This window comes from Phaseolus vulgaris, chromosome 7 (genome assembly GCF_000499845.2).
Source record: "Phaseolus vulgaris cultivar G19833 chromosome 7, P. vulgaris v2.0, whole genome shotgun sequence".
Classification (NCBI taxonomy): domain Eukaryota; kingdom Viridiplantae; phylum Streptophyta; class Magnoliopsida; order Fabales; family Fabaceae; genus Phaseolus; species Phaseolus vulgaris.
In genome coordinates this window covers 31952892-31967821 of record NC_023753.2, presented here as the reverse complement: position 1 = coordinate 31967821, position 14930 = coordinate 31952892, and the positions used below count along the sequence as shown (strand labels likewise).

At 34.1% G+C, this 14930-nt stretch overlaps 3 protein-coding genes across 5 annotated transcripts; 2 read left to right on the top strand and 1 right to left on the bottom strand.

Annotated features, from left to right (window-relative positions):
• Positions 1–152: 152 nt before the first annotated feature.
• Positions 153–2059, top strand: LOC137828203 (DEAD-box ATP-dependent RNA helicase 16-like). The gene is made up of 3 exons (XM_068634674.1): positions 153–1055; positions 1160–1197; positions 1325–2059. Exons 1-3 carry the CDS (start codon positions 952–954, stop codon positions 1531–1533), a joined length of 351 nt encoding a protein of 116 aa, XP_068490775.1. The 5' UTR covers positions 153–951; the 3' UTR covers positions 1534–2059.
• A 3552-nt stretch (positions 2060–5611) lies between these two features.
• Positions 5612–12729, top strand: LOC137830024 (E3 ubiquitin-protein ligase JMJ24). 3 transcript variants are annotated; one of them, XM_068637106.1, is made up of 14 exons: positions 5612–5721; positions 5788–6542; positions 6630–6775; positions 6861–6960; positions 7322–7454; positions 7579–7633; positions 7754–8396; positions 8531–8860; positions 9167–9589; positions 9694–9766; positions 11122–11207; positions 11730–11849; positions 12000–12070; positions 12380–12729. In XM_068637106.1, exons 2-14 carry the CDS (start codon positions 5952–5954, stop codon positions 12477–12479), a joined length of 2871 nt encoding a protein of 956 aa, XP_068493207.1. In that variant the 5' UTR covers positions 5612–5721; positions 5788–5951; the 3' UTR covers positions 12480–12729. The 3 variants fall into 3 exon arrangements, with proteins under 3 accessions (XP_068493207.1, XP_068493208.1, XP_068493206.1); XM_068637107.1 differs by having other exon boundaries at positions 5615–5721; positions 6633–6775; XM_068637105.1 differs by lacking the exon at positions 5612–5721 and having other exon boundaries at positions 5724–6542.
• A 78-nt stretch (positions 12730–12807) lies between these two features.
• LOC137830025 (psbP domain-containing protein 7, chloroplastic) lies at positions 12808–14307 on the bottom strand. Its single transcript, XM_068637108.1, has 3 exons — positions 13817–14307; positions 13510–13720; positions 12808–13208 (listed from the first exon to the last, which is right to left on the bottom strand). The coding sequence occupies exons 1-3, from the start codon at positions 14127–14129 to the stop codon at positions 12896–12898; spliced, it is 837 nt and encodes a 278-aa protein (XP_068493209.1). The 5' UTR covers positions 14130–14307; the 3' UTR covers positions 12808–12895.
• Between the last annotated feature and the right edge of the window lie 623 nt (positions 14308–14930).

Genomic DNA, 14930 nt, shown 5'->3' with positions numbered 1-14930 from the left:
ATGTCTGATGTTATTTTTCTTCCTAGAGCATGTTTGAAAGCAATCAACTTGTATAATAATTTTTTTTTTCATTTATGGTTGTATCTTTCTGATTTTTCTATGGAATTGATCAGGTTTTAACTGTTTTCATTAAATATTTGTGTCAAATTTCATGTTCTGCCAGTGATAAGTTACTTTACATCCTTGCTGTGTTGAAGTTGGGGTTGGTCCAAAAGAAAGTTCTGATATTCACTAATACCATAGACATGAGTTTCAGATTGAAACTATTCTTGGAAAAGGTATGTGTTTGATGTATAACTATTCATAAACATTCACTTGATTGGTGTTCAACTTTAGGTACATGTTAATGTGTATGACATTTCTTGTGGTCTGATGCATTGTCATCACATCAAGCCCATAGGACTTTTGCCTAAAGTTTGTGGTAGAAGTAAAACCATTCATGATACTTCATTTTATAGCTTAAGCTTCTTCTTTTTGGATAGTTTCTTGATAGAGTGCATATTTTTTTATGAGAGAACTCCTGGACAAACCTGCCAAGCCCAGGAATAATCTACTTGGCAATATGAGAGAGGAAAAGGAGAAAGGAAATGTGAGTCATGGAGTCTTATTAAGAGCTTAGTAAACACAGTAGTCAGAACAGATAAACAAACATTGCATGAGTTTTCAAATTCAAATATGAATTTATGGTAACAAAAGGAGAAAGAAATATCAGATACAAGATAAATCACCATATAAAGTCAATGCTTCCTCTTGAGAACTCATTCAAAAATATAAATATAACTCAAAACTAAGGTTAGCATTTTTCTATAAAACTCATTGTGAATAACTGCACTGGTAAATGAGGAAACAATACCAACCCATTGTGTCATATATCATGGTTATCACTCATTAGGGCCCAGGTCTGATTTGATATCTAATAGGCCACAATGAGTTTCTCTTGCAGGATATGCTATGGTTGACTTTCTCTTGCAGGATGTTGCCAAGAGTGTAACTAGAATTGCTGTCCGAGAGTCACGAGCCCAAGATTTGAGGAATGAAATTTTGAACTCTGAAAAGTGAGTACTGGGTATATCATTTGGTGTATTATTGAGGTCTTTAACTATGATCTTAATTTTATTCCCGTTCTAATTATTGTTGCATACCTGTGTTTTTTTTTAAGGTTGAAAGCCCATTTTGAGACTAATCCAAGAGACCTAGGTAATGTAATTGGTAGATATTATTGTTAAATATGTCATTGACATTTATTGTGCTTGCTGATTGGATAAGGCTTTGTTGCTGTTAATATTGAAGTTGAATTTAAAGGATCGAAATCATATTTGAGCAGATCTACTGAAGTATGACAAAATTTTGAGCAAGAATGAGCCACCTCCGCACCTACGTGATGTTCCTGACTACCTATTAGAGAAACCAACGAAAGAGGCAAGGGAAATGGTTAAACTTGCAAGGGATGCAATAGGAAATAATAATAAACGCCGCAAAGGACCCAAGAAAAAATTAAGAAAAGATGGAGACCCTTTGAAGGCTTTGGTATGATCAACCTTTTATCATCAATTTTACCTTTTATGCCAATTTTGAATCGTTAACGGGGAAGGGTAAGAGAAAAGGCGACTTTTGGAGAGGAGGGAAACAAAGGATTGACAAAAACACTTGTGGATGCATATATAAAATATAAATACAATGTTGCACTGATCTAAAGATAATGTTGAATATGTCGTTAGTTGTTACTTTCTTTTAGCTTATTCTGTATTCTGACTTTTATACATATTGGTCGGGCATCAAAAAGACCGCACAAAGTTAGGAAGACTGGTGGAAGCGATGGCAACAATAGCATTGAGGCAGTTTCTTCCTGCACCCTTACATTTTTCTTCCTGCACCCTCACAATTTTGTAAATTCCAAAACTGACCCCATAATTTCGGGATCTGAGAGTGTGTTACGGATTCATCAATCCGGAAGTGAATCATGTTGCATTCGGAATGAGGGGGCGTTCCGAAAGCAAAGTTTGTATAAATTATTGATTTCCAGATTGCTGAATTCGGAAGCCTATTTTTTATTACGGATTGGTGGATCTGGAATGATTTTTTTCAATTATGGATTTCTGAATCCAGAAAGTATATTTTGAATATGGATTGGCGGATCCGGAATGATTTTTTCAATTATGAAAGTTTTGCATTTTTTATTTACGATTAACACTATCATTCATGTACTACCGGAAGCATCAATCTGGGAGATTACCGGATGCGCCAATCCGAAAATTTACCGGAAGTGCCAATCCAAAAATTTACTGGATTTCATAATCCAGAATACAAAAAAAAAAGGTACAATTTATATAGGCACACTTTTGTCTTTGTGCAGCTTTGTGGGGGTGCCGTAAGAAAAATGTGGGGGTGCAGGAAGAAACTGCCTAGCAGTGATATAGACAAAAACGCAAAAAGAATAAGGGTATTTAATTGATTTACCCTTTTCCCACAAAGCCTTATAGCAGGCTTTGTTGTAATTTAGTTCCAAATATCCTAACTCAAAAATAGTAAAAGTATTAGAATTGTTATTCCCTTTATACCGTGTAGGACCTAAAGTTAGTATTTTTCATTACAAAATCAAATCTGGCTTATTGAAATTATCATTTCGCATTCCTTCAAAATCTCTTGTCTTTTTGAAGTCCCAATAGTATTTTATTGATTGAGTTAGTCTCTTTGGAAAAAAAGGAGATGAACTAAAGGTGGATATCTATATATATTAAAAGATGAAAACAAAAAAAAAGAGTATTTTGCAATGATTAAAATAAAATATGAGAACAAAATAATTTTATTCAATGACTTGAATTTCTTTAAGGATCAAAACGAAAATATATTACAAGAATAAATATACCTTTGTTGTTACTATAATTGAAAAGGTGCTTTAATAATTTAAATATATGTTCTAAGAAACTTTTACAATTAAGTTTTTTTAATATAAAACAGTTTATCTTCATTGATGGTATTATTAAAATAAAAATTTATGAATAATGATTTGTTATTAGATGATAATGTTCTTTTTTACTTATTAGTCGTTGGTAGACTTTTACTTTTTAAAAGATTCTTAAACTGTTATAAAGGGAATATGTTTTTATTTTATTATGTTAATATGAGTATCGTTGAAAGCGTGTTATGAGTTTAATTATTAGTGAGGTTAAAAGCTGTTGTAAAAAAAATTGATTCATATCATTCATGACATATAATGATATACATCACTTCCACTAATAATAATTAATAGGTACATTAGATGAGGTGGACAACGACACAAGAAAATTTTAATGGATATTTAGTTACATAAAATAAAACTTCTAATTCAAGCTAGTTTGTTTGTAAAGATTTGCATGATACACTTGTTACTCTTTTTTCTTTTCAGGCTCTCTCTTAGTCACTTTTTTTTTTTCAAAGCAACCTCATTTTGTATCTTTCTATCTTTTTAAAAAACATTGAATGCAAAAAGATGCATTATTTGAAGACAAATTCTTCCTCCTACCGCTCCATATTTTTCTTTAATTTTAATAATAATATTCTTTCGAGTAAGATGAAGAGTGAGGTGTGTTCTCCTTCTTTTTTTAAATGGTGGTGGTTATTTGTGATGAATATTGGTGATTGAGATAAATTTTATGGTATTTTTATTGGTGGTGACCGTGTTTTTATTTGTTTATTGTATAATTCAGAAATTATAAAACCTAAAAAAAATAAACAAGGTGTAGAAATGGAATAAAAACTAAAAAAATTATAGTAGAGAAACTTTTGATTTTGAACATTCACAACTTATAATAATAATTTACTTCATGAAATCATCGTAAATCCAACAATAGTTATTTTCTTCAAGCTTTTAATTACAAATTTGGTCCTTGTGGATTACAAAACACTAACTATACTCAAAACAAAAGAAGAATCACAAATATGGTCAAATCTTCATTTTTAAAATATATAATTTTATTCACCAAGCTTTCACATATTTTCTAAAAAGCAAACAATGTAATTCATAAGTTTGCACGTCCAGGAATCTTAATTTTATCAAAAAAATATCATTTATAAACAAAATTGAAGTTAAAAACTAAAAAATTGAAGTTATCCTTCATCTTAATCCTCCTTGCAATATAAAAAATTACAACTTCGGTGTGGAGTATGTAGCAAAACCCTAAAAGACTTCTTTAGACAGTTCAAAACCCTAACTTAAACCAGCAATCACCATTAAATTTAGTTCAAACTTAGAAACTCTCATATTCCCAAAAATTCTAACATGCATGCACTCACCAATAGGACAAAATAAAAATGATAAAAACTTACCGAAAACAACAATTAAGATTAATGTTCTAAATGTTGACTTTATTGACTTGTAGCCTTAAATCAATAAAGGGAGGGTGAAAACTTAAGTTTGTTTTAGGTGAAAGAAAGAAAATGATGGAAAAAGAAGAATAATGGAGAGCTTTAAATGCTGTAACGAAAATGAAATTTCTTTTCATGTTATTAACACTTCTATTCTTCTTCAAGTTCACCCTCAATTTTGTTTTAAGTATAGTTTAAATTCAACTTACAACTAAATATTCAAATCCTTATTATAATCTAACCTCTAAAATATTTATCTTAACCTATTATTATATATTTATTTTCTATTCTAGTTATATAGTGTAAAATAAGTTCGACTCTATAGTCTGTTTAAATTACCTTGTATAATAACCTCTAAACAATTATGGAGACATCTCATACTTATATATTAGCAATATATATATATATATATATATATATATATATATTAAGTTATCACTTTTAATTTATTTGACACTTGACACCTCAAGAAGTTTTTAATGTTAAACACAATAAAATTTTAGTAATGTAACAAATAAATTGACATTTTGATTTCCCTTTCCCATCACATTAAACTTGTTATCATGTATTTACACTATTTTTTATGAAATAAATGGGGCTCAAAATCCTTGATATTAAGATTGAAAGAGAGGGATTATCATTTGTTTTAAAAGTGTGATTATGATGGGTTAAAAAAATAGAGAATTAAAAATATCCATAAGCAATATTTTTTACTTGTTTTTACGTTATTTATTATCATAAATATTTTTCTAATAGTTTTAGATTTTGTAGTTCTACTCTATTATAACTGTTTTTTTATGTACACAAATTTAAACTGAAAATAACAAATAAACAGAAACACAAATTCTTTAAAGATTATACACTTTACCAATAATGAAAGATTAATAAATAAAAAGAAATGTTTGAGTCTTTTTATGAAATAAAATAAAAGTGTTATAAAAAAATATTTATCCATAAAAAAAATACATAAAAGGTTTTTTAACTTTAAAAATAATAAATTTGCAAATTATACTTAAGATAATTTTTAATTAATTAACAGTATAAAAAAATTTAGACTCATAAAATTATACATGATTATTTATGAAGAAATCATAGAAAAGTTGTTACTGATAATATTAAATCATAACATGATTTCCAAGGCAAGGAGCATAACAAGTTTTACATTATATTTTGTAAAATGATTTAAATTATTATTGAATTATAAATGATTATATTATAGATAAGTTATAAGGAATAATTGAGTCTTCCCTTCCAATATTCGAAAAGTAATATGTTTAAAAAAGCAAAAAACTTAATTAAAATTTTTACCGTTCGAGTTGCAGACGCACGAAGGGATCACCCTCTCTCAGGCCTTCCATCGTTTACTGAATGTATTATGTAAGCTTTTTCGATGCTTATCTCACAACGCAACTCTTTCTTTATCTCTCTCTGTCTACTTTCCAGCACTAGCCGCCGCCCGCCGCCGCTTCAACCTCAATCTCCGACCAATTCCACCGCCACGGCCCCTAACACGTTCAACTCACTCGCAATTCAATTCCTCTTTCAGATAGGGTTTGTTTTCGTCTCCTCGTGCTTCGCGCTACCGCTCAGTTAGGGTTCCTCTTTGAATGGATCACGCGCGATCGACCAACGGCGAGGACAATGCGGCGGGAATTCCGGACGACTTGCGGTGCAAGAGGTCAGACGGAAAGCAGTGGCGTTGCACGGCCATGTCGATGCCGGACAAGACGGTGTGCGAGAAGCACTACATCCAGGCGAAGAAGCGCGCCGCGAATTCCGCAATGAGGGCCAACCTCAAGAAAGCCAAGAGGAAGTCGCAGTCGCTGAACGAGTCTGATGTTTATTTGGAGAGTAAGAGCGACGATTTCGACGTTCCTCTCTCCGCTATAAGCCTTTCGCAGAAGAAGCTCTCGAAGAACCAGTTTCGTTACACGCCCGAGCGTGACGCGCGAAGAGCCTCCTCTGCGAGACATGCTCATGACGAGGTGGATGTGGATGCGGATGCGGATGCGGATGTGGATGTGGATGCGGATGTGGATGTGGATGCGGATGTGGATGTGGATGTGGATGCGGATGCGGATGCGGATGCGGATGCTGATGTGGCGCTCTATGAAGAAGACAATTGGGTCTCCTATGATTCCCCGCCGGACTCCTCGCGCAAAAGATCGCGAAGGAGCTTGGATGCTAATGCCACTACTGTGAGTTCATTTTGGGTTCTGTTTGGGTGGGTGATTTTGATGCAAGTGTAGTGTACTGTGCTGAATTTGGAAAGTTGTGTTGTGTAGCAGGAATATTCCGACAGAACCTCTGGTTCTTCTGAAGACACCGGCGGGCAGACTTGTCATCAGTGCCGGAGGAATGACCGAGATAGAGTTACTTGGTGCTTAAGATGTGACAGGAGGGGATACTGTGATAGCTGTATATCAGCATGGTGAGCATGGAATTTTAGTTATGACAAGGGATAATAACTCTTTCAGTTATATTGTCATTGTTAGTTATGGTTTACTTGTTTTTAGGTACTCGGACATTTCGTTGGATGAAATTCAGAGGATATGTCCTGCTTGCCGTGGTATATGTAATTGCAAGACTTGCTTGCGGAGTGATAATTCTATTAAGGTATTTTTGTTTGTTTCAAATTTAAAATTCCGTTTGAATAAATTTCTCATTAACACTATGAAAGAAGATCATTAGCTGCTAAACTGAGATAAGCTTCTTCTATCAGCTAAAATTAACTTATGCATTTTAACTTTTGGAGGAGTAAAATAAGAAAACATCTAACAAAGTTAAGTGCATAGGTGGATTTTAGCTTCTAAGAGAAGCTCCGTCCAACTTACCTTATTTCCTTCTCCTAAAGGTGCTTATGGGGGCTTCTATTATCCAAATTGGACCTTAAAATTTGATGAGGCATGCCTTTTAAAGTGTTAGCATGTGTAGATTTTTTTCCTGTTAGTGATTTTCTGGTTTTTCTGGGATTAAGGTTCGGATACGCGAGATACCTGTTCTGGATAAGTTACAGTATCTTCATGTCTTGCTATCGTCGGTGCTTCCTGTGGTAAAGCAGATCCACCGTGAACAGTGTTTTGAAGTTGAACTTGAAAAGAAGCTGCGTGGTAAGGTCCATTTTAAAGTTTATTTGGTTTGCTTTGTGCTGTTAGTGGTGATTGGTTGTCTATGTTGTTTTTCTTTGTGGGGTGATGAGCATTTGATGATGTTATAAAAATGCGTCTCTCTCAGGTGCTGAAATAGATCTTCCGAGAATAAAATTCAACACAGATGAGCAGATGTGCTGGTACATTTGTAACAAATTTTGTAGAATGGTTGATTTTACTGGGTGCTGACGCATCAAGCACCTGTTCCTTATTCATAGATAGTGTAGGAATCATTATTTATTTTGATTTTCTTCTTGCAGCAATTTCTGTAGGATACCTATTACTGATTATCATCGACGCTGTCCAAATTGCTCATATGATTTGTGCCTTAATTGCTGTCGAGATCTTCGAGAAGCAACTGCTGATCGCAATGAAGAACCCCAGACAGAGCTAGCTAAAACTTATGATCAAAATATATTAAGTAAATTTCCTCAATGGAGATCCAATGACAATGAAAGTATTCCATGTCCCCCTAAGGAGTATGGGGGCTGTGGCCATTCTTCATTAAACTTAAGCCGAATTTTCAAGATGAATTGGGTAGCAAAGTTGGTGAAAAATGTAGAGGAAATGGTTAGTGGCTGCAGAATTAGTAACGACTATGGTACTACTCCAGAAATCGGGCTGAGTGATCTCAGACTCTGCCAGTGTTCTCATAGAGAAGCCAGTGATGATAATTATCTCTATTGTCCTGCATCTGAAGATATCAAAACTGATGGGATTGGAAATTTTAGAAAGCACTGGAAAACTGGTGAGCCAATTATTGTTAAGCAAGTATTTGATGGGTCATCCATTTCAAGCTGGGATCCAATGGTCATATGGAGGGGGATTCTAGAGACAACAGATGAGAAAGCGAAAGACGAGAACAGGATGGTTAAGGCCATAGATTGCTTAGATGGATCTGAGGTACACATACATCTGTACCTCTTGTCTTTTTGGTGATTGAGATTGTATTGGTTTTATGTTGAACTGTGTTTTGGCTTCATCATTTATACTAATCACTCCGCTATGTCTGTATTTTAATATTTTTATATTGACAGATTGATATTGAGCTGGCTGAGTTCATGAAAGGATACCTCGAAGGGCGCATTCATGAAAATGGTTGGCCTCAGTTATTGAAATTGAAGGATTGGCCTTCACCTAGCGCATCTGAAGAATTTCTATTGTACCAAAGACCTGAGTTTATCAGCAAACTACCTTTACTTCAGTATATTCACTCCAAGTGGGGCCTTCTCAATGTTGCAGCTAAATTGCCTCATTACTCCTTGCAGAATGACGTAGGACCCAAGATATATATGGCTTATGGAATTAGTGATGAACTTGGAAGAGGTGATTCAGTGACAAATCTCCACTTTAATATCCGTGACATGGTATTGTACTTTACCCTCATTACATCTTTATATAAACTTTAATTTTAAGTGTATTAAGAAAATCAATTTGATGCTTCGTTGTTGGTTTATGTTTACTGATAATTTATGATCTGCAATTTGAATTCAAATGTCTAAACATGTGGATTGTTTACCTAAACACCACTACATGTTGTGCATTTGTGTTTAATAATTTAAAGTTCTCTTCTTCTCTCTCTCTCTAATCTCCCTGTTATATTGTCTAGAGTGAAATAATGGAATTTTGATTGATTTGAGGTAATAAATAATTAATTTATTGAGTTTCAACAGGTTTACCTTTTGGTTCATACAAATGAAGTAAAGTTGAAGGACTGGCAGAGAACTAAAATTGAAATTATGCAAAAGGCTAAAACTAATGAGGAATCTGAGGCGAAAGAGTCACATGGGGATCCTCAAATATTTTCAAGTGGGAGTTCACTTGATTCATCACTTGGTACAAAAAGTAGTGGACTGGATATGGATTCAAACCAGAATAAGTCAATTATGGATGAAGAATTTGAAATTTATTCTGGTGCTGAAGGTAATATGGTCAATTTTAAAGTCCCATCTACACAAAATGGAGATGTCTCCGAGGAAACACATCCTGGAGTTCTTTGGGATGTTTTTCGTCGGCAGGATGTTCCAATATTGACTAAATATTTGAAAATACATTGGAAGGAATTGGGGAAGTCAGGTGATGCGGGAAATGAATTTGTAAGTCTTCAAAAAAACATTTTAAATTGCAGTGCTTTCCTTTTTATTTGTTAATTGACTTGTTTTGTTTCTTCTTATTTCTGATGATACTCTCTGGATTCAAGGTTGCATGGCCTCTTTATGGTGGAGCTATTTTTCTCGACAAACACCATAAAAGAAAGTTGAAGGAAGAATTTGGTAAGATCTTATTTTTTTCTTTGTTTGTTCTGAATTTTTCATGAGCTATATAGAGAAGTGGTATAAATTAGTTTGACACAAGTGGAATTACACAGAGGGCCTTGCCTTGCTCTTGGGTGCTCCATTGCACCCACTAAGTTGACTTGTAGAGTTTCTTTTAACTATGGTAATGAGAGCGATGGAAGAGGAATACAATGTTTCCCCTTTATTTGGGAGTTTAAGATTTTTTTAAGAAGTGGATACGAGGAGAATAGTTCCCTCTCATTCTCCTGGTGCTATATTTGGAGGTTTAAGGATGTTTTGTTGATGTGAGAGGGAGGAAGGTATAGTCATAAATCGTCGATTTAATGTTTTAATTTAAAGAAATGAGTGGAGTTCTTGTCCTAGTTTTGTAGGTAAATGGAATTAGAAGGGGTTAATTGCTTTCCCCTCATCAATTTTTTTAACAAAGGTTTAAGTCAAGTTGTTGAAAAGTAACCATAATTGCAGCTGTTAGAGTTGGTTGTGATGTCTCTAAAAAGGGCTACCTGTTGACTAGAAAGGCTGAGTGAAGTGTCTTAGTGTGCAATCACCAAGATGACTAATGGAGGGTTGAGTCTTCATATCAACTATAGATAAGACCTAAGTAGGACTTGTAAAGTTTGGGCAATTCTTATTGTACAAGTATATTTTGTAGAATTGGGTTAGGTCTTAAGCCAAAATCCTATGATAGTATTAGAGTCTATCCCAGATGCATTGTTGAGTTGAGACATTAACATTGCCACTCAATGACTATAGCCCTGGGCTTGAGATGGTGTGTTAGAAAGCTATTTTAATTGCGGCATATTAATGTTGGTTGCCAATGTCTTGGGAAAGGCTACCTAAGAAAAGGTTGACTAGAAAGGCTGAGTGAAGCGTCTATATTGTGCAACCATTAAGACTCACTTATTACGAGGTTGAAATCTCATTAAGTGGAGACCAGGCCTAAGTAGTACTAAATAAAGCTTTGCTTATTTTTTGGAATTGTGGGAACTTGGGTGGGTTGGGGGGGTAGGAGGGGTAGATTTGTCTTTAAAAACATGTAATTTACTATATTACCCCTATAAATTCAGCTACTTAAATTTTGCTAGTTTTGCATGTTTAATTTTTATACTAACTCATTTTTTTCTGTATAAATTTACTGGTATAAGAAATCATGGCGAGCACTTTTATAAGGCCTAAATGTAGGTATCTGAGAGCAATTTTCTCGTGTGTACTGTTTAGGTGTTTATTATTGGAAACTTAGTACCGATGTGCTTCATTACGGGTAGTCCTACAAATTTCTGAAAAATTTGATTTACCTTCCTTTTTAATGTGATTATTATTTTCCTAAATAGGAGTGGAGCCTTGGTCATTTGAACAGAATTTGGGGGAAGCTATATTTGTTCCTGCCGGTTGCCCTTTCCAAGCAAGGAATGTTCAAGTGAGTTCCTTTACCTCATTATTTCACTTACTTACTAATACTAAATTGACGACCTTCATAGTTTTATATCCTACTCATAGAAAGGAATTTTGATCTGATAAAGGGTATACCATTATTAATATAATTTAGTTTTTATGAACATTTAATGTACTGAGTTACTGAGGTCTTGTTCTATGGCTGATAGTGTCATAACTCAAGTGATTTGAAGTATATGGTAAACGATTTTTGCTTCATTTTTTGGTTTCTACTTGGGTTGGTTTATAACCAAAATTTTTGGCATTGATTGATCCATGACTAAAATTGTTTTTATAAGCTGCTTTAATTAAATTTATATTGCATTTTCTTTTTGAAGTGGAATGCTTATATATGTTGGTTGTAGCCTAAATTCATTACAACCCAGATATGACAATTATCACTGAATATTAAATTTGATGAATTAAAGTGGATATTCTTGTGTTTAATGAAAAACATAATGAATACTCAAGGTCAAATTTGTCTATGTGCGCTGTCTTTATATTTCAGTCGAATGTTCAGCTGGGCCTTGATTTCTTATCCCCGGAAAGCCTGGGCGATGCTGTAAGATTGACAGAGGAAGTTCGCTGTCTACCTAATGAACATGAATCCAAAATTCAAGTATTGGAGGTCAGAAGAGGGAAAAGTTACATTTAATTATCAGCTTTCCTCTTTAGTTGCCACTTGCTTATATCCTATTTCCTCCTTTTAAAATGCTTGATTTCATATGAAGTTTTTGTTGACCCGTTGGTGTTGGCGTGTACTTGCACATTTATGCAGGTGGGGAAGATATCTCTATATGCAGCAAGTTCAGCCATCAAAGAAGTTCAGAAGCTTGTACTTGACCAAAAGTATGTAAATTTCTCACTTGTCTTTGTCAAATGTATTAATTCTCTTTCTCCCTCTCTCCCATCGTTCGTCACTAAAAATGGAAAATAAGTTGTTTTGCTTGACTGAGTTCTTAATCCTGTGGCTTTAACTTTCCTTCTGCATGGATTTTGGAATTGGTCAGTTGACCCTGTTAGGTCTCTTCCAAGGGTTTAAGGTTTAGGGATATCGTGTTTCTCTTCTTATTGGTTGATTTATTGTGATAATTGTTCCAAAGCCAACATCTTATTGCTACCTAAAATAATGAGACGGTTTAACTGTTGTTTTGCCAGACTTGGCGCCCAGATTGGATATGGAGACCCTAATTTGACTGCAATGGTTTCTGAGAATTATGAGAAGATGGTTAAGCGGAGGCAGATTACTTGTGCTTGACCTTCCACTTTCGGTTTGGTCTATGAGTTGGGAAACGGGGGACTTATGTACATTAGTTGTATTTGAGCAATATTCTATCGGTTAGTATGTTTCACTGTAGTTTTGATCAAATATCTAGGTAATCATTTAAATGTGTATAATAGTTACAGTCGTTAGGGAATCATTATATATTGACAAACTTCAGATCTGTATTTTATTTCAAAAAATGGAAAAGAAACATGTAATATATAAAGTTAAAACTTATTTTTCAGTCCTATTTGTTAAATTAAGAAATGCTTGGGTTCTACTGGCAGCAGACACTCCACATATATCGCACAAAAGACTGAAATTGGTTTGGTTTTCTAGCCATGCAATTCAAAAAAATGGTCTTGGAGACAAAGGATCCTTATTTCCTATTTAAGCTTCGTTTTGAATCACTAAATTGTGAGGCTAAATGAATTAGCAATCCTATAGAAATCTGACTTCAACTCTGGCCACTCTGATTCGGGTGCTTGAGCATTTAAAGTAAAAAGCCTACCACCACGAGCGCAGCAGACTGAAACATTGTGTCGCCTAAACGAGAGGCTCTCAACTCTGTACTCCAGTTCGTAGTATTTGGCATTTCTAACAGAATCCTCTCTCGAACTTGATTTTATCAATGTGGCCTTCACGTCAGGGCGTTGCCCTGATCCTGTTATGCTTCGAATCACTGCTTCTCCAACCTCATCGGGCCCTCCAAATGCTTCAATCCTAGTGAAAAGGTTAGATATGCAAGCTGTCAATCTACCTTTTTTTAGTAATCAGTATACTTTATGAAAAACATATCACACGAGACAGGTGATTCATGATAGGCAAACTATTGATAAATTTTCATTTTTTTTTTCTCGATGCGCCTCTAGACCCAACACTTAGCACTGAAAGGAAAAAGTGAAAAATTGTCTTTTTCTTTTTCAATTAACATTATAGTCGATCATTTTGTCGGTAAATAACTAATAAAGTAGAACTGAAGTGAGATATCTGAAATTTACTAGATTCTACTGCTCATACTCACGAGAAATCTGGAGCAACAGGTGAAACAATTACACTAACATTGAGTTCTCCAGTGGAACCTGGGGGACCAAATGCAACAACCGGTTCATTGATGTTAGAACGCCGCCGTGCATTCAGGGGAGGAGGATCCAATGATCGTTCCATTTCTCTTTTCTTAGCAGCTCGATACAGCAGTGTCTGATCTCCCACCCAATTTGCTGGGAATATGAATTCTGATAATCCAAATACATAAAAACATGAGTGTTTCTTTTCTCTTCTGTTACACAATGGTTTGTTTTTTAATATAATGAATCTTTTATAAAAGTTACCAAATCCTTCCTTTGTGTCAACGCAACGGCTGTAGCCACCAATGGGATAAAGGACGTCCAGCTTCAGATTGCGACCACTTTGTGGTGACAAACCAAGAAGAAAACTGGTGATGCCTCCAAAGTTTGCACCCAAAGCCACAAGTGAAGCTGACCCTATGCCCACAAGAAGACGCCTCTGAAATTTGGTGGCCAGTGGTGCAAATTCCTCTGCCGGAGATGGCCTTCCATTCACTCCCTCGTTATGATTGGCAGAACAGTTTGGCATTCGAATTGGGTTCCATGCCCAAAACCTGGCTTGCACTGCCAAACCCATGTGCTGCTATTCTAAGTAACAGAGCAGTTGTCGTGTGATAATCGATGCCAAATTTAATTTACACCGTATACTACCTGCCTCCTACTCATTCTAACCTTTTCAATTTTGGGAAGAAGGGATGCAATCCAAGTCCAAGACAAAATAATGTAGTGCTCAATTCTTATCTCCTTCATCAATCATGTGGTTCTCATTTTCCACTTTTTTTATTTCTTTCCTTTGAAACATTTTTACATTATTTTAGTTTACATACCACTTCTTCACAACATTATTTTCTTAATTTTATAGTTAATAAGACTTCATATCTATTATATATAGGACGCATTTGAATAAATTTTTCAATAAATACTTTTGAGATAAAAAGTAAAATTAATTTCTCTATAAACTAAAACCAGTTTAATTATAAGTTAAAAAGCCATTATTTAAAACAAAATGCAGAAAAATTTACAAATTGTTTAATGGTAAATTAATTTGAACTCATGAAATTCTAAAATATTGATTAAAAAATTATTGACATGGAGTTATTGTATTGCTATTTAGTTCAACTAGTATATTTTCGATTCTCTTTAGGGTTGTTTGCTATGGAATTTTTTTTAGTTTACTAACAATCTAAAGTTAGTTGGGAATGTTAATTTCTTATATTTCATTAATTTCAAAAGTAATTGGTTGTTTAATATTTTTGTGCTAATATTAAGAAATTTTCAGTTTATATGCATTAAATATAAATTACCCATATTTATTATATTATGATTTTGTATAATATTTTAAACTATTTTTTATAATCATTTTTCTGTACTATTTCAT